General features: G+C 43.0%; 1 protein-coding gene across 1 annotated transcript in view; it reads right to left on the reverse strand.

Moving 5' to 3' along the window:
• The window catches only part of KIAA1210 (KIAA1210 ortholog), a 66101-nt gene extending 50166 nt beyond the window's left edge, over positions 1–15935 (reverse strand). Inside the window, exon 1 of the mRNA XM_024219985.2 lies at positions 15757–15935. Coding sequence (XP_024075753.2) covers positions 15757–15791 — 35 coding nt within the window. The 5' untranslated portion in view covers positions 15792–15935. The remainder of the gene's footprint in view (positions 1–15756) is intronic.
• Between the last annotated feature and the right edge of the window lie 4391 nt (positions 15936–20326).

The following is a 20326-nucleotide window of genomic DNA, read 5'->3' on the forward strand; positions in this document are numbered from 1 at the left end:
TTGACCTCAATAGAGCTATACTGTACCGATTTGCACCTTATTAGAAATCGGTCAAAACTTTTTCCCCACACAGCAATTCATCCTCTTTAAACCGCCACCAGGAAACTTTTAGGAGACAGTTGGAATGAGGCTGCCCACTCCCAGATGTCTTGTTCTTCCACACTGAACATCCATTATTTTAGGATGGGAATCGGCAGCGTTATCCAGCAACTGCACTGGGAGACTCAAGTGCATTGTTGGCCTTATGAGACCTTTTCAAAGCTTCATGACCCTGAGAAATTTGGGGGTAGTTTGGAAAACATACATTTAAGATCCTCGAGGATGCTGCAGAACGCAGACTTCACCAGTTGGAGAGTGGACACATCCAGAAAGCCTTGCTGCCCATGGAGATGTTGCAAGAGGTCAGCAACAGGAAATGGCAAGCCACTATCGCTAAACACCAGACATTCCTCATGCTGACGGAGTCAAAATGCCAGAGACTCTGGTATCAGGATGAAACCAACACTGTGACTCTCTCAGTCACTCCACATGCTTAAAAACAAAACAAAAACGATTCAAATAGCTAGGCAACGGGCATGCTGGAACTGCTGTTCACTGTACTAAATACAATTCTTCCACTGTTACCTGGTCCTCCCCACCCCAAACTGTTTAGCTCCACATCTGGCATCTCATCCTATGTTTAGGCCTTAAACTCTTTCGGCCACAGATTATCTTTTATATGATAGCCTAGTGGATAGAGCACTGGACCGGGACTCAGAAGACATAGGTGCTATTCCCATCTCTGCCGCTGGATACTGGGTGAGCTTCTCCCTGTGTCTCAGTTTCCCCATCTGTAAAATGGGGATAATGATACCACAAGCACGTTGAGATCAATGGATGAAAAGTACTATGTAGGAGCTAGGTATTGTTGCTGTAATTACAGTGCCTAGTACAATGGTCTTCCAGCCCCTGACTGGGGCCTCTTGCATTTTACCACAATACAAGTTATGAATGGCAATAACCATAACATTGCTGGTCTACACCCTTGCCGCATCTACATGTCTGAGTCTCACATTTATCTCATCGAAAGGCACCATCTTATTGTAGGTAACAAAATCGAAAGGACTTGGGCCCAAAAAAGAGAGATTCTGGAGTATTTTTAATAATCAATTATACTTCATAAACACTAACAATGGTGAGGAAAATGGACTAAAACAACAATGAACTGAATGCCAATTTTAAGACGTGATATTAAGGGTGTGTCTAAACCTTTTTTTAGATCCTCTCCAAAACAGCCAATTATCCCTCAATTGGTAGGTTACAAAGTAGCTGGGGGCAGGGGAAAACAGTTCACATAGATTGAATTTCCCTTGGCAAATTGGAATTCAAGAGGATTTAATACAGATATTTAGTGGCCCAGGAATTCAAAGTGCACGGAGGAAAGTAGATGCTGGCAGAAACTTTCAGAAGTTTAGCTGTGCCATAAGAATTCACTCTAGTAAAAACAGTCAGTCCTCTTTAGGTTGTGAGAGTGCGAATAAAATGCAGGCTTGATCGTCTCAGATGCTGCTCTTGGCAGTAAACTCGGGAAATCTCTCTTCATCTGCCCTCCCACCATCCAGCTGGTGGTAACATCTAATGCAAGTTCTCAGTGTGGCCCATTTTCGTGACGTTTTCACCATGACAGGATTTTGGCAGGGGCCAGAGACCAGCCTCAGGAGGACAGAGAATCTCCAGCCCTCTAATGAATTTAAGCCCTTCCTGGGGAGAGAATCCCCCTCGGATTGGCTGCTTACCCCAACTGCCTTCCTCTTGGGGCTGAGCAACCAATCAGAGCTGCTATTGGAAAAGCTCTGTCCCACTCCCCTTCACCTCAGCAGCCTAAAGCCAGTCTCACAGGAGAGAGCTAAAGAGCCCAGCGGCTCAGGGGGGCTCTCCTTCCCCATCCCCTCCTGGGGGCAACAGGCACTAGGGGGCCCCAGCTTCTCCTCTCTCAGCAGTACCCGGCCTGGGAAGGAGCGGGGTGCGGGGGGTGAAGAGCTCCTGGAGCTGGTCCCCCAGCCTGGAAGGGAGAGAAGGAACCTCATTGCAGTGCCCCCAGGCCTGAGAGAGTGGATAACCCCTGGAGGGGCAGCGGGGGTCAGAATTAATAGGATGGGGGCTGGGTATGGGAACAGGAACAATTTGGTGATGGGGGAGAATCGAGGTCCTTCTGTGGGATCCCAAAAATCACCTCGCCCTGTAAATGGCAATGGGATGATGGCCAGTGAGGAAGTTAAAGCAGGAAGGCCACACTTCGTGCGCACAATGGGACCAGAACCTCAGCAGGAGTAAATCAATAGAACCATTGCTGATTTACACCAGCCGAGAATCCAGCCCGTTGTGTTTTGAAGGTGGAGGAGCACATGACACACTGGAAGAAAACAAGAGTCTGTAGATGGTGCATCAAAGAAAATGCAAAGTAAATATTGGGAGAAGGGGTTGGAGGGACCAGCATAGGGAAGGGGGAGTTGGAGGAAATAAGAACTGAAAATAAATAGCATTAGAAAAAGAAGGGTTAGGTGAGGGCAGAATTATTTAGGGTCTTTGGGGTCAGGCCATGAGCTGCACAGAAGGAATTAAGGAGGAGGGGAGCACCGATACAATTTGTATTTTTTTTAAAAGCAAGAGGGATTCCACCTGGCAGGTTATTCTTGTGACGATAGAACTTTTTGTACCATTAATTAGGGCCTTATTTAATTACAAATCTAGTAAATTCCCGTTGTTAAACGAACACTAGATCTCAGCCTAGGGAAGGAGGACATGCACTTGATCTATGGGGTATTTTTAGAATTACTAAAAGAGCAGAGAGCTGTTTCTTATCACAGCCCTTTCTTTGATCATTCATACTCTAAAATGTAAAACCCAAACCACAAAAACAGACCAACTCTTATCTGTAGGGAAACAGGAGAAAGTTGTCCAACTTCGTTCATCCCAGTAAGAGTCAGAAACAGAAAGCCAGCTTTTTACCTTAAATTATTTTCCCCTTCTTGATCTACTGGGGGTGCGCACAAGATTTAATCCAAACTGCTGATGTGAATGGAGGCAGGATTTTTAATCATGGTGATTACTCAAGGAGCTCTGGCTGCGTTTTCCTGCTGTTTGCCTTTCATACCCTTGCTAGTGTGAACAAGTCCCCAGAGCCTGGCCTGGCCAATGTAAGCCTCACGGAATTAGCTCCAACTGGATTTAAACAAGTGTCTGAGGTCACACACATCCATATGACGTCAAACACTCAGGTCACGTAGTGGCAATACGGACTAAATTTCGCTAAAATGATGGCACATAGCCTGTCATGCCCTGCAAGTGGGTGGAAGTTAGTTTTAAGGTCAAGCTAGTCAAATGGTCTAGTGACTGATCAGTCATGTCAGCCATCCTTTTAGTCTTATCCACTAACTCAAAACCAACCGGTCTGAAACAAAACGAGGAATAAGGCTGCATAAAATTTCCTTTGTGTTTTTTGCTTACAAGCAAAAAAGACAACCATGTACTTTCATCCCGGGAGATTTGTTTCCTACCAATGAAAGAAAGTCAGTCTATATAGATGTCTATCTAGGTACCTATATGGCCCTTATCACCATATATATATATAGACACACACACACTCTCTCTCTCTCTCTCTCTGTGGTACTCATACTGACTCAACTCAGGGTACGTCTACACTTACATCCGGGTCCGGATGTAAGCAATCGATGTTCTGAGTTCGATTTATCGCGTCTGGTTAAGACGCGATAAATCAATCCCGGATCGATCCCGGAAGTGCTCGCCGTCGACGCTGGTACTCCAGCTCGGCGAGCGGAGTACGCAGCATCGACGGGGGAGCCTTCCTGCCGCGTCTGGACCGCGGTAAGTTCGGACTAAGGTACTTCGAATTCAGCTACGTTATTAACGTAGCTGAATTTGCGTACCTTAGTCCGAAGTGGGGGGGTTAGTGTAGACCAGGCCTCAGAGGACTGCCACCCACCAGATAGGCAGGCAAAGACCTTACCTAGATTATAAAGGCAGAATGGACTACTAGAACCATCTCATCTGAGCTCCTGCATAACTCAGGCCATAGAAATGCACCAAGTAATTCCTGTATCGAGCCCAGTAACTTGCGGCTCAAGAAGAGCACATCTTTTAGAAAATCATTTAAAGGTGCAGTACACAGAAAAGAGAATTGTAACATCTTCCCTGTATTTACACAGCTACACCCAATGCTATTATGCTGGAGAGGAGTAGCCAATCAAAAATCTTGCTTGAAAAAGCCCAAAGCTGAAGGCAGCAATGGTGTTTGCTGAAACCCATAGTGACACCGCTTTATGACAATAACCAGGCCACTAGCTGGAAGGATGCAATAGCTCACAAGACATCTCTATTCATCTATCAAGCAACTCAGGGGACTCCAGTGAGGGAAGATAGGACCTGTGGGTGGAATGACAGCATCCCCTGTTCACGGATATCTTGAGTGTGATGCAAAGACTTACTCACTTTCTGAATTTCACCTTGTTAACAAACATAACAACAAATCCTAAACCTCAGACTTTTTTTCCCCCTGAGCGTGGCTGTTTCTAGGATTTTTTCCTCCAGGATACCCACTTCTATGCTATACAAGCAACAGCATGAGAACCAACCAGGACACCCACCCACCACTCTCAGTTTCTCTCTAGCTCAAAGGAAGATATTTTCACCCCTTTTGTAACAAACAGAAGCAACCTCGTCTGGTTGCCAAAGTGAATCAGCAAAATAACTCTACATCCCAATCAGGTTTCTAGCCACTGACACGTTGCTCCAGTTACATATTTGATGGTAAACAGAATTATACCAAAGGCAGCATAAGCATTTTCCTTAGAGCTACATATTTCTCAAAATACATCCCACTTGAATTTGAGTGACTGTGTGACTCAAGAACTCCACAGTTGGACAAGAGTTATACATGTGTTGTCTGGCAAACACATAGCTGCATATTTCTCAGAATGAATAAGCATTAGTGAATTCTTTATGAATAAGAGTCAAAGAGCATGATTCACTTAATTAGCACCAGACTTCTGGAGTTACAAGGCCAAGAGAAACAGCCCCAACAAAAACTGTAAGTTGGAGCACCCTCTTTGTTCTTTAACCATTCATGCCAAGGCTAACTCATGGCTTGTCTACACACAAACATTATACTGCTTAAACTGGGGGTTGGGACCCTTCAGGGGGGTCGCAAGGTTATTACATGGGGGGGTCGCGAGCTGTCAACCTCCACCCCAAACCTCGCTTTGCCTCCAGCATTTATAATGGTGTTAAATATATAAAAAAAGTGTTTTTAATTTATAAGGGGGGGTTGCACTCAGAGACTTGCTACGTGAAAGGGGTCACCAGTAAAAAAGTTTGAGAGCCACTGGCTTAAACTATACTGGCCCTCCACACTAGGGGTTGTATCAGTATAACTATTAGGTTAAAAAAACCCTCCTAACTAGCATAAAAGTTCTGTGTAGCTCATGCCTCTGTTTTCTAATCGATATCATTCTGGAAAAGCTGAAGTGCTGGTGCTGTCTTGGTTGCAAATATAATAAATCAGCAATCACTGCTTAGAGTTTGTAAACAGTGAAGGCAAAATCAGATAAAACTGTAAGTGACTGTATTTTTGTGTGTTCGTACGCTGCTTAGCACAGTAAGGCCCTGGTCCATGACTAGGTGCTACCCCAATAACAATCATTAATGAAAATAAAATAATAAGATAAGAGCTGGGAAGAGCCAACAGGCCTGCAATTAATTTGTTACTAATATTTTATTTAGTAAAACTCCTTGATTATTGTTTTACCAGCCTTGAAATGTGACCTGGAAGTGATTTGATTCAGGACTGAAAGGTTGTCTAATATCAGATAGAGCTTTGTGGGTCTTCTGCTAAACTATTTTCTTACAATACTCCTTTGAGCACCAACTTTCAGAATTGCAGCTTCCCCCACATTATGCTAGGGGGACGGTTTTTCCTTTTCCCCAGTGATAGATTCACTCTGGTCTCAGAGAAAGCTGGGTGGCAATTGGCTCTAGGTCTCACTACACCAATTCAATTAAGTCCTGCATTTGACATGCAAATCGGACCTAATAAACGTTTTGCTGTAAGCAGCTGTAGCAAGGTTTCAATTTTTAAAGCCAAGTCTAGATCATCATACTGGAGATTTTAAACTCTTGGGGGCTCTATGTATGACAAGGAAATTACCGGCGAATCTCTCCAGATGGTTGGAAGGATACAAAGCCAGATACTTTAGTTTTGTCTACACTGCAACTGGAGGCGTGATTGCAGCTCGGGAAGGTGTACCCATGATAGCTTTAATCTAGCTCAGACTGCTAAAAATAGCAGTGAAGATGTGGCGGTACGGACCCTGGCACAGGCTGGACAAGCCCACTTGGAGCCCTGGATATGTACTCACATTGCTAATCCATGCCACAACATCTTCACTGCTATTTTTAGCTGTGCTAGATAGATTAAAGCTAGTAGGGGTACACCTAGTCAAGATGTAAGCACACCTCCAACTGTAGTGTAGATACATCCTTTGAGCAATACAAGTTCCGCTCTACGAAGATGACAAAATGGAAAACTATGATTAAATATTTTCACATTTCAGTCTTCTAAAATAAGATAAACACAGAATTCACAGTAAAATGCTAGAAAGGATGCCACGGTACAGGGAATCACCTTCACATCTTTTGGGGTTGTGTCTACCTGAAAGGGTTCTGTTTGATTTAAAAAAAATGGGGAAAGAATTATTTCAGTTGTGTGTCCCCCAAATTCCCATTAATTTGCCGTTAGGAAAATGTCCTTACTTGCTGAAATTGAACAACAACAAATACCCGTTTAGAAGGTTTGTGACTGTAGCCAATAAATATATCTGCAAAAACAAATACCATCCACAGAAATGAGGGGGAACAGAATAAAAATTAGGAGATATGGAGTGACTCACTACCTGCATTAGATTAACAACTGAACTTTCTATGGTAGGATGATCCAAATGGGATGAAATGACTAAAAGTAGATCAATGATCTAATTTTTTTTAAATGGTATGTCTTGTACCAACTGTAGCTAATCGTCTACACTGCCACAAGTCTGCCATTTCCCTTACGAGCTACATTTGCTAAAATAAGAACATAAGAATGACCATATCAGGTCAGACCAATGGTCCATCTAGCCCAGTATCCTGTCTTCTTACAGTGGCCAGTGCACACATTCAGAGGGAATGAACAGAACAGGGAAATTATCAAGTGATCCCTCCTGGTTGCCCAGTCCCAGCTTCTGGCAGTCAGAGTTTAGGAACCCCCAAGATGCGTCCCCTGACCATCTTGACTAATAGACATTGATGGACCTATCCTCCATGAACTTGCCTAACTCTTTTTTTAATCCAGTTATACTTTTGGCCTTCACAACATCCCCTGGTAATGATTCCACAGATTGACTGTGCATTGTGTGAAGAAATACTTCCTTATGTTTGTTTTAAACCTGATGCCTATTAATGTCATTGGGTGACCCCTGGTTCTTGTGCAATGTGAAGGGGGTAAATAACACTTCCTTATTTACTTTCTCCACACCAGTCATGATTTTTTAGACCTCTATCATATCCCCCCCCTTAGTCGTCTTTTTTGTAAGATGGCCAGACCCAGTCTTTTTAATCTCTCCTCACATGGAAGGTGTTTCATACCCCTAAGAATTTTGTTGCCCTTCTCTGTACTTTTTCCAATTCTAATACACCATTTTTGAAATGGGGGAACTAGAACTGCATGCAGTATTTAAGATGTGGGCATACCATAGATTTATATAGTGGTATTATGATATTTACTCTCTTATTATCTACCCCTTTCCTAATGGTCCTGACATTTTGTTAGCTTTTTTGACTGCCACTGCACATTGAGTGGATGTTTTCAGAGAACAATCCACGATGACTCCAAGATCTCTTTTTTAAGTGGTAACAGCTAATTTAGACCCCATCATTCTATATGTATAGTTGGGATTATGTTGTCCAATGTGCATTACTTTGCACTTATTAACACTGAATTTCATCTGCCATTTCTTTTCCCAGTCACCCAGTTTTGTGAGAGCCTTTTGTAATTCTTTGCAGTCAGCTTTGGATTTAACTATCTTGAGTAGTTTTGTATCATCTGCAAATGTTGCCACTTCACCATTTACCCCCTTTTCCAGATCATTTATGAATATGTTGAACAGCACTGGTCCCAGTATGGATCCTTGGTTGACACTGCTATTTACCCATCTCATTCTGAAAACTGACCATTTATTCCTACCCTTTATTTCCTAACTTTTACCCAGTTACTGATCCAGGAAAGGACCTTTCTTCTTATCCCATGCATTCTCTTTTAATACTTACGTAAGACAACAGGGCCTGGTCCTGTAAACACTTATTTACCAGGCATAGTGCTCATTACTGTGAATAGCTCCAATGGTGCACTGCCTACTAGTAATTGTTTGCACAGTCAGGGTCATGATTTGTACTGTCAACAATTCTGTTTCATCTCAGTAACAACGTTTCTTTTTAGTGGGGTGAGTATATGCAGCCTGAATTTCTTTATACAGTTCCTCTTCCTAAAAGGCTTCTAGCTAATCATCCTCATTTAGCGGAGTCTCATTGTAGCAGGCCTGAGCCTGGTGCCATAAGGAATCCCAGCCCTGGGCCAAATGGGACCATGTTCTGTAAATCCTGGGTTGGGTATTGGTTCATAGCTCTGGCCTTTGGGTTTTCAGTACTACTAAACATATAGTTTGTAATGCTAAACATGCTATAATTTAGTTACTTGAATAGTAACGTTCCCTGATGCTCAGTGCAAACTGCTAATTTTCAAAGACAAATATAGTGCGTTACAAGTGACTTGAAATACTTGGCTGAAAGTTCCGCACGCCAGCTCAGAAAGTATTTCTGTAATATACTACAATTAAGCGCACTTAACTGGTCCACATTTAATATGGTCCCTAAAGATTTCATGGTGGCTTCCAAGAGTACAAGAGTGTGGGTGTTAACCCCCATGTCCTGGCCCAAAACCCAGTTTGGGCAAGTATATTCTGCCTTCCTCAATTCTCCTGCACTTTCAGTGGGCTACTGCATTACTCTCAGGGTCCAAAACTGTTGCGAAAGGGTGTTTGTATTATTACCTGGATGCTGCCTTTGCAGAAGACAGCAGAGAAGTGGATTAAGAGATTGCTCATAATGGTTTTTAAAGTTCTTTGGATCCTTTGGAGGAAAAGCATTATAAGATAATACAACCAGGATGAGAGCCAGTGAAATTCTTTTTATATATATTTTTTTTATTTTGGGGGAATTTCATGTTCTTTCATTTTATCTATTTTATCCATGGGGCTTGTGGTGGGATCAGGTCCTGCCCCTGGCGGGAGCAGGGAATTGCAGAGCAAGCTTGCCCTGCACTCACCTTGCGGTGGCAGGTCCTGTCCTGCAGGCCTGGGCCAGGCTCTCTGCTCCGTGTGTTGCGACCTGGAGTATGCAGTTGCAGTGCTGCTCAGGTCTGGCCTACCTGCCCCTCCATCCTGATGGCCAAATTTGAGTCAGGGGTGCTGCACCCTTGTACTCCAGGTTGCAATGCCCAGTGTGCGGAACTGAGCCCAGCTCTCTGGAACAGGAGCAGCAGGAGCCACTGCTGCTGAGTGAAGTTTTTCGTTTTATTTTGTGTTATTTCAGATTTGCAAAAACCATAAGGCTCTATGACATTTGGTAAAATTTGTTTCCAATCTGTGCTAGGGGTTGTGGCATGTTACTGCATCTCGTTACCCATTCAAATGAATGTCAGAAAGACCATGCAAAGTTCATCAGCATACGTAGTTTAATTCCAGTAAAGAGTATTGCTGGGAACATTGATTGCGAAAGCCCCATTCTGTTCAGTCAGCTGGGCCTTTCTGAGGTTGCCACAGCTGTGCACAGCTGGAGTCTCCTCAGTGAGACACATACAACCAATTCTTAGGGCTTTTATGTTCAGTGTATGTGGAAAAGTTGATGGGGGAGCACTACCTCAGTAAGGCACCCTAGTGGGAAGGGGGTGAAGTGTGTGTGTGTGGGGAGGTGTAGTATATAGGAATTGGGTAGTATCCCTTTAAATAGTTTCTGAGCTCTCTAGTGGCACTGTGTGTGTGTGTAAGTAAAACTAAGCCTTGCATGTTGCGTATAGCTAGTGAACAGTTATTTGGACCCCACTGTGCCAATGTGGTTCCTTCATATTACATTTCCTGTGTAAAGAACAGGACTTGCTCAGGCCACACCCTAGATCCTCTCTCCATAGGGAACCCCTCCTCCCTCCCTTACATCTGCACGGAGTCCAAACCCACCAGCCAGCCCAACCCACTTATCCATTTCCCATCCACATCAACACCTGCTTTTGAGGAAACACTTCCCCAAAATGTTCCTCGGGAGTGGACTGTGGCATTCTGTTACTAGGAGCTACTTTTTGTAGTAGACGAAGACACTACATAAATAACTGCAAAAATGATTTTTAAAGTATATTTTTAAAATAATGAATAAAATTAATGAGCCAGATTCTAATGACAGCAATAAGTCACTGCACTTCTCAGCTACTGATGACAAGGCACTTCTTTGGTGCTTTAAAGCATGAGATTCTAACAGTGCTCCTCAGGCATAAACCAACAGCATAATAAAACACACTATGGGTGAAATCCTGGCCCCACTGAAGTCAGTGGCTAAGCCACCATTGACTTCCATGGGGCAGGGATTTTATCCTTTGTTGTTGAAGTTCATGCTAATATAACGCTGACAGACCCCAGTCATCGGCAGGCGGGATTGAACCTGGGACCTCTGGAGCTTAGTGCATGAGCCTCTACTGCATGAGCTAAATATGGCTGTTAGCTAAGGGTGTGGAGAAAACTCATTAATCTTTCTCTTAGTGGTCTCGGTGCCACTCAATGGGACAGAGCACCACACCCAGCAGGTGTGTGGGTTACACTAACAAGGAACTCAGGGCCATGGAAAATGAGTCCAGGCACAAAGTTTTCATGGAGCCCGGTGAACCCAGGCATCTGGGTTTCACACAGGAATAATGGGAGCCAACTATTCAGGATTGTCTTTATTTTAAAAAAAGTTCTCTGTTCTGCGGTGTAAAAAGACCCTCACTGCTTAAAATATATTATGGTGAATATTTGCAATAAATGGCTGCTGTCTCCCCTTCCCCGATTGTCAAGAGTTTCCATCCCCTGACCTTGGGCCCCAGCCATGCTGCTTTCCAGCAAGGTGCCGGCTGTTGGGCTTAATTGCCAGCTGCAATCACACTTTTTCGAACGAGTTTCACAGTTTATTTCTGGTGGGAAGCTGCACATTTTTACCTTTTGAACTCTTCAGACTGCTGAACTCAGCAGAACGGGTGTTTTCCCTGCAAGCTCCAATTCTTGCTGGCCAGCTCTGCAGGGAGAATGAAGCTACTTGAGTTACATCAAGACTTTTAAGAGTGAGACAGGCTTTGGCAGCAAGAGTATTCTTTTACAAACTCTTTTGAGCCATAATGTATTAGCTGACCTAATACTTCATTGTTAGAACTGCTGCGAGCAATTGATTTTTACCAAGTAGGTCTCTTAGATTACTAAAATCTGCTTAGATTATGTGGCATCCGGCCAGTCACAGTATCATGTGAGTGTGTAGTAAACCATAGTGACTCTGGGAGGGGTGCACCCTCTTAGCTTTCTTTGCAAACATTAGTAATGCTGGGCATTGTTCAGCAGTAAATCCCCATCCAGATAAAGCTAATTACCTGACATTTTCTCTGGTTGCAGTTGAAAACTGCCATATCATATGGATATTCAGGAGGAAAACTGGGGGAAATCCTAACCCTGCTGAAGTCAAGTGTCAAAATTCCCGTTGTCTAAGGGCTTCTCCGCATGGTGAGTTACGGCTCGGCAAGCCAGGGTGTGAATCTGCAGCGCACCAGCTCACGTGCAGCAACATTCTGTATAGACATTGCTGCAGGGCTGTGGGAGTGTCAACATGGGACATTACTGCGCAGCAGGTTTGCACCCTGGTTTGCTGCTCAGTAACTCAGAGTGTAGACCTGGCCTTAGGTACAGGAGCTTCTTGGGGATGCTCTAGGGGCTACAGTCCTGCTTTGAATATTTGCAGTGCTGTGTACTGCAGCGCCGAGTGAGTCATTCCTCTCCCCCCTGCCCCTCCACACCATGTACTCCAGGACTTGCAAGGGGATCCTCAGGAGGCAGCCTTATTGCTCTCTACCACCGGACCTGCCCTAGGAGAATCTTTCCAGATCCAGACCCAGGCCTTTCAGGGCCCCTTTATGCTGCGCTGGCCCTTTTCCCGAACATGAAGGTGTCAGAACAGGAGTGAGGATTCCACATGGAGTTTGTAAGATCAGGAGCAGGACCCCAAACAAAATTGATACTTTAGATCTATCCATGGCTTAATTCCAGTGAAGTAAATGGAGTTACGCCAGGAATGAATCTGGCCCATTGCCTTCCACAGTGCATGGCTTGATTACTGCAGCAGTATCAATGTGAAGGTTTACATTCAGGGAAGCTGTTTGCCATGGCTCAGGAGTTACTTGCATGATAACAAATATTAAAGTTCCATACATCTTGTTCATTGGCTTGCTTTACTCAAAGCAAATTCCTCTTGTCATGTACATTGACAAAACTGCAGAGCTCTATTTCACGTACATTTACAAATTTCCAGGACTGACACGTCACGTGAACTCAAAATGTTGGGAAAAAAGTTCCTAAGAGTCCCATCATACAAGCACTGTGCGTCCTTGGGTTTGGCCTCAAAAATGCAAGAGGCTTCTGACTCATTGTCAAGCTCAATACTATAGTCTTTACACTGGCTTTTCATATATATAGCACTCAGCAATAAAATATTTTAACCTGCCATCATTTTCTTCCTCTCTCGCTGTGCAACCTCATTACGGTATTATATGCACTCAATAAGATGATAACAAAGATAGTCTAACAGAATGCATTCAGGAATAGTCATGGCTCCAGGAGTCTTTATAATCAGGGCAACACATCAGCAATTCTAGTATGATTCAGTGAACAGGGCAATGCTCTGGGTCCCATGAGACCCCCAGTTCTGTTCCCAGTTCTGCTAGTGCCCTGCTCTGTGCTCTTAGACAAGACACTTACCTCTGTCTCTATTTCTGCATCCACTCTTCGTCTAGCCTATTTAGCTTGTAAACTCTTCAGGGCAGGAACTGTCTGTATCTCTCTGTGTTTGTACAGCACCTCACACTATCGGATTCCAGGGGGCTACTGTGCTGAAAAGAATGTGGAGAGGAATGGTCCGCTCCAATGGAATTAAACAAGAATCATCTCAATATATCATTCCACCACTAATGAGACACCCTGATATCTCCAATTGTGTTTTTTTTATGAATTTGTCTCTGTCAGCATGATTCAAAAATCCTCTTATGATGATAAAGAGACCTGGAGAAGATAAGATTTTGGTTCATCTGGTTCCAACTAGGCCACACAAACAACATAGCTTTAGAGTGGTTCCAGAAAGTTACCTTTAATTAGCACTTCTCTCAGCTGGAGGTAACAAGATAGTAGAATTCTGAATACATAATGGTCGTTCTTCATCATAGATACTCTGACAGCATTTTACCAATCCCAACAGAAATACACACACATGTATTGGTGCATTCAGTCTAACTACTGAGGAAGGAAGTGCAGTAATTGTACAAGTCACTGCATTGGGATAGATGTAAATAAGGAGGAAGAGCAGTAAAGACTATTCCAGTCTTAATCTACACAGAGATAAACTATTCCACAATTGCTATTCCAGCATAACTCCCAGTGTAGACATTCTGTTGCAGAACAGAGTGACTTTTATTCTGGAGTAGAGTGTCTGCACGGGGGACACATGGGGAGCTATATATATTGTTCCTAACAGCAACAGCTATTCTGCTCAATTGCCCCATGTAGACAAGCCCTTAAGGTCAAATTCCTAACAAACCACATAAAAACTTAATCTTGTGCTCCAAACTGTATCACAATGGGGTTTTGTAAATACTAGTTTTAATTGGCAATAGCTAAGATCAAAGTAGAATATGAACATCAAAAGTGAAGGTTGCAAAGTGCTAATAATTGCACTAATCCACCCAGGAACTGATCACAAGACTAAGATGACAGCTTATGAAATGGAGTCGAAACGTAAACCCAATGCAGCACTCAAAATAAAGAAAGTCAGGATTCTTTAAGGAAACAAATGCAAACAGTCTGTTACTCCACATTACAAAGATAGAGATTCAATGGGAAACATACAGACATAATCAAAACCTATTTCACTGAAGCCTCATCTGGCAATTCTTTTTTACAAATGTTCTCCCAGGCTACAGGATCCATTTTTGCCTCAGCCACACTGGATGCTGAATGATTCCTAAGAAAAATGTTTGAGCAGAAATGAAACAAAAATCACTGGCTAGCCTAAGTATGGGGAGTGGTGTTTTAATAATGGAAGTAAACAATTATATTAGCCTGGAAAAATCAGATTTTTGGGGGTTCCTAATTTAAGACAACATGAGGTGGCTTTCTCACAAATGCAAGTGGAAACATCTATCTCCTCACCAAGTCTGCGTCTTAGCTTATTTTGTTAGCTATGGGCACATTCTCTCTCTTTGTGTGGGTATTACTTTCTCTTCTAAATATTTAAAACCTTTTTATAGATTGTGGCTGAGATATTCAGAGGTTCCTAAGGGAGTTAAAATCCAATGGAAACCCTAGCTGAAATACAATGGAGTTGGGTGCCCTTTGAATTTCTGAGTCTCCATCAAAGGAATCAGTGCAACAGGCTCCTGGACTGAAGTATATAATCTGGGGGGAACAGAGGGTGAAATCCTGGCCTCATTGAAGTCAATGGGAGTTTACCCATTAGCAGGATTTCACTCACAGATTTAACAATGCTGCATGACAGAAGGATCATGAGTTCATATCTTAAGCTTCAAGATGTAACTCTGTTAGCCTTTTACTGCTATTTTCCTTCCAGTATATCTTGTACTGTATTACAAGCAAAGAGCCCTCTACAGTCTGCTCACTTAAAACATCAGTCTCAAAACCACTGCTCAGCTTTTACAACAGAATTATTTTGTTCCATTCCTTAGCAGGGAGAGTATCAATGGAAAAACCAAGGTGTCTTCACAATTATCTAAAGCACAGACATCAGCATGCAGTGTTCGGTTTTATTCTCCCTTCACAGCTGGCCCCACAAACCATGACAGTGTAGAAACCAAAATTACGTATTTTAAATAAAATCAAAGGACAATTGGACAGTGGAGAGCACAAATGAAAAACACTTTCAGCCTTTATGTTCGAAAGCTGTGCACATGAATTTCTTACGTAGCATCTAATGCTATGACTCTAGCTGAATTAATGCAGCTCTTTGAAACTAGTGTGCATTTTTCTGTGTTTCTTATTTTTATTCATGATTGTACAACCAATTTAGGTAATCTGGAAGAAAGATTTTTTTCTTCTTTCAGTGTAATTGGACAAAAATCTTTTTCGGGATAATAAGTGTTTACAGCTACATTTAGTCCACTAAAGAAAAAATATTTCCAATTCTCATTAGTCTAATATTGCAGTCATAACAGCTATTCTGCACTTTGTTATTAAGAATGGCACTTCAGGTTGAGAGCATGGATATTTTATTCGGTGCTGTAGTTCTTATGCAGTATATCAGAGACAGAATTTTAAAGTATCCACTAGAATCAACTAACTTTAGAAAAGGTAGAGGGGGAAGGGTTAGAACGTCACTTACTTTTTACTTTTCAGGCAATTGTAGAATCCAGCCATGGTCCTTCAAGTGAGATATGTTTAATTCATACTCACGTGTGGATGCCAGCACAAAGGTTCTGCAGCTTAGAATTCTGCTCCCCAAATGCCCACACACATACACAAGAAAGCCAGCACGCCGATGCAATTACTAGCCAGATAAAGTTCCTGATCTGAGGCCCACAGTCTCTGCTGAACTGGGTCCAAGGAGGGCTGTGCTTGTTCCATAAATGGTTATGAAATGTTAACTCCCCCTTTTCCTGTCTCTCTCCAACTTTTGGTAACCACAGCATCCTAAGTGAAAAATACCATATGTTGTTTGACTCTGTCTCCCTACAGGGCTAATAAGGGACTCGGTTGTAATTAGGATGTGAAGAAGCCCTGAGGAGATAACCGTGGTTTTTATCAGAGAAAGGCAGACAGAAAACAGTGTCAAGAGCTTTGAAACAGCAATAATATTTAAAAAAAAAGAAAGCCACTTTCCAGCAGTTAAGAAGCAGGGGACCCTTTCAGACACGCCATCTATACTGCAAAAACAGGCATTATACTGCCTCAGTGTAAAACATCTCTATTCCAACAAGCTGCTTTGTACACTACCATGATGATGAAATCCCATGCAATACTGTAAACTCACCCCAAAAGTTTACTTTTGCATATTAACAGAATTTGCTTGGAGTTTAAAGTATCTAACCAACCCATTAGAAAAGGATTACCTGACAATGTCCTTTTAAGACAGTCGTATTTGTACTGGATCTCTCCACTACCACACTACATTACGCTAAAAAGAAAGGTACCATTTATACTTGTCACCACTAATATGGGGCTTTTGCGGGGTCACTAATCAACTGACACTACAAAGAGAGGTAACTAAAGTATTACTAGTCTCATTTTCCCCAGTATTCAAACTGGGAAGCTGAAGTGCAGAGGTTAAGCGACTTGCCCAAACTCAGACACAGTAGGCGTGTCAGTGACACAGCTGGAATATAGAACTCCAGAGTTCACCATTCCCAATCCTGTGCTCAGACTAAATCTCCCTGTCTCTAAAACATTCAGAAGTTTTTTGATTACGAAAGTCACTGTACAGATGCAAAATGCAGTACTAACTGTGATCATGTGATCCAGAAAGATGTCTCGCTTTCTGTCCCATCTGCATTATATTAGAGATACCTATTTTATTGGGTTCCAAGTTTCTATCTTTCTGCAAGGCTAACTGTAGAACAGTATTGCCCAAAGCAGTCTATATGGATTCTTTTAGATCTGTCAGCAGCCTTAGGTACCGCTGACCATGAGATTCAATTGCAGACACTAGCAGGGTGAATTAAGCTGCTCTTGAGTGGCTCTATTCCTGTCTTTCTGAGAGAACCCAAAGGGTAGCTGTGGACAATTGCTCCTCTGCTCTGGGGCCCGCAGGGATCCATACTGCCAGCTCTTTTGCTCCACATGGTTGCTAGGGTGGTTACATAGGCTGCAGCATGCTGACAACATTCAGTTCGATGTCTCCATCATACCTGACCCAGCCAGAGCAATTAATTTAACTATCCAGTGCTTGGATTAATTTGGGATTTGGATGAGAGCTGGCTGGCTGTGATTCAGTCCTGGCAAGACTCAGATGTTGTTGGGCTATGAGAAGCAAGTGCAAGAGTGGGGAGAAGTTATATCCCCACCCCTCATTAAAGGAGTGTGTCCACCATTAGTAAGACGGGGCACAGCTGGAGCGTGCTGATGGGTCTTGGGCTTGTCATGGAGTCCAGGTGGTGGTTGTGGCAACCAGCACTTTCCCCCCAGCTGTGCATGGCAAAACAAGTGCGACCATCTCTTCCAATGTGGGCCTTGCCTTGATTACCCATACCTTTGTCACCTCCCATATAGACTGGTGTATTGTGATCTGTACAGAAGTATACCTTGGGACCACTCAGAAGCTGCAGTCAGTGCAGAATGCAGCAGCCTGCTTAATAAGTGGAGTTGTGTATTGGAAACACATTAGGCCAGTGCTACATGATCTGCACTGGCTCCCAATAAGCTTCCAGTTGGAATTCAGATAGTTGGTTTTTAGCTATAAAGCTCTAAACTGTCTGAGACCTGAATGCTTGAGAGACACTTCTCCCCCAGCTTCCATACTGATGCCGTGGAGATCAGCAGGACTGTTCAAGCTGGAGCTCTATCAGTTTAAATGACGGCCTTCTCTCTGACTGGTCCTCAGTTTTGGAACACGTTCCCTCCATCACTTCCCCACATTTGTTAACTTTTCAGGCACAACTCAAAGCCTGTCTTTTTTTCTCTCTTCTCCAGTGCTTCTGAGGAGGAGCGGGCTGAGGTAGATACATTTATGAGCAGTCCTTTATTTATGTTGTGATTTTAATTTCTGAGATAGATACCCTGACCAAAGGAAAGGCCCCAGAGTGTCCATGTTAGAAATCTGAAGACATAAATAAACAAATTGCAACTTACCAAGTCCTAAAACATAGCCAAGGGTCATCCTCCCCCGTCACTGTAGGAGGAGGACAAAGTTTAGTAGTGACTGCCTTTTATTGCCAGAGAACTCAAACAACAAGCAGTTTCATCCATCAGGGATGATACAGGTTCAAGCAGATAAATGCATACAGCTACCCTATTTCCAACATTAAATAGTATTTAGATTTATCTGCAAATTAGGCAGGTCTCTCAGAGTCTTGAAGAGTTGCTAGTATTCCTCCATTTCACAGACTCATTGAATGTCAGGGTTGGAAGGGACCTCAGGAGGTCATCTAGTCCAACCCCCTGCTCAAAGCAGGAACAATCCCCAGACAGATTTTTGCCCCAGATCCCTAAATGGCCCCCTCAAGGATTGAACTCAGAACCCTGGGTTTAGCAGGCCAATGCTCAAAACACCAAGCTATCCCTTTTCCTAAGAACTCTTACCATTCCCCTGCTTCAGGACCCGTCGAGAGTACTTTGGCAACTATTTCACACTTTCGCAGGTTTTCTTTCCTGAAATCTCCCTAACCACTTCATTCCATTTTCTTCAATGTCACTTGTGTCTGCCTCTCTCATTTCACCAGCTTTCCATTCCTCTCTTCTCCATTCTTGACTTAATGCAATCGCAAATGGAGAAGCATCAGATGCTGTCTTTTTGTCTGAATTTCGGCTGCCCAGGCTGCCAGACATATAGGATATCTTCATTCTCACACGTTACATCTTATGTTCTTGTCAGTCACTGGTAACAATTCAATGCTCTTTTCACAGAGTTAATTTACAATCTCAAACAATTCCCAGCCCTTTGTCCCTTTCACTTTTGATGCATACTGTTCCCAGAACTCTACTGGTCTTGCCTTCATGTCTCAACTCATCTATAGCATCTTTGTCTTCTCTTCTTTTAAGCCATTGGTTAGGTGCACCCAGATGTTGATGAAAGAGCAGGTGAAGAGAGATCAAAGGGCAAGTATTGCTTAAGCATATCACCTCCTAAAATTCCCATGCTTGGGGAATCTCAGCAGCCAGCCACAGAACAAAGGAGAAACCCTGGATCAGTTAAAGTCAATGGGAGTTTTGCCATTGATTTCAGCAGAGCTAGGACTTCAACCTCAAAAGAATGGACATAAAGGGTGATGTTATTGTGGTGACTTGTCACAAACAACCATGTGTGGGCTAAATTCCACCCTCAGTTATACTTGCCCAATGCCACTGAAGTTAACAGGAGTGTTTCTGAGGGCAGAACTGGGTAACATATACGACAACCTTCGCATGGTGCATATTTTTATCAGAAGAGCAATGTTGCTGACTCTTGCAATTTTATCACAAATTTCATGATAGTTGATGTTTTTCTTAAAGACCCAGGTCCTGGAGTCATAGGATTAGGAGATAATCTTTGTTTTGTATTTTTAATTTATTACAATAAATTAGTAGCCCTCATGGTTGCACAGAAAAGATTTAAAATACGACTAAAGGGTCAAAAGCCAGAAAGCAAATAAAGAACGGCACATTTATTTTTTTCCCCTCACTTGTGACTTTTAGAGGACTGATTTGTGGTGTTCGCTTGGGGGTAGCAGTGCTGTAAGACAGGATTCCCATAGGCATTTCCCTTGAGAATACTGCCAGGCAAGAATAGATCTATGGTGGACCAGTCTCTTTGGAAAGGGTAAACACTGAAGTGGAGAGAAGCAAAATTTATTTTGACACTTGGGGGGAGTGGGGGGACGGGACACATCCTCAAATTTAAGAGAGCTGACAAATATACCCAGGTTGGAAGTCCATTGGGATAGGGACCATGAGCCCAATGTCCCACTCTGTTACACCAGTTTAATGATGGTGCAACTCCATTGAATGGATTTAGGAATCAAACACCATATCTTCATTCTCTGTAAAGCAGCATGCATCAAGTGAAGGGTGTATATATGCATGTATCCCATGACCGACTCGATCATAGGGGCATAGTTTCCTGGCGGTGCCCATCTCTTCTCCGGGACAATGGCACTGTATACAGATGTTAAATAATAATAATAAATGAACAAACATTACTATAGGAACCGAATAATAAAATCACACACGCACAAAATCCATTTACGAGAACAGGGAAAGAT

The sequence above is a fragment of the Terrapene carolina genome, unplaced genomic scaffold (assembly GCF_002925995.2).
Source record: "Terrapene carolina triunguis isolate 2854851 unplaced genomic scaffold, T_m_triunguis-2.0 Scaffold131, whole genome shotgun sequence".
Lineage (NCBI taxonomy): Eukaryota > Metazoa > Chordata > Testudines > Emydidae > Terrapene > Terrapene triunguis.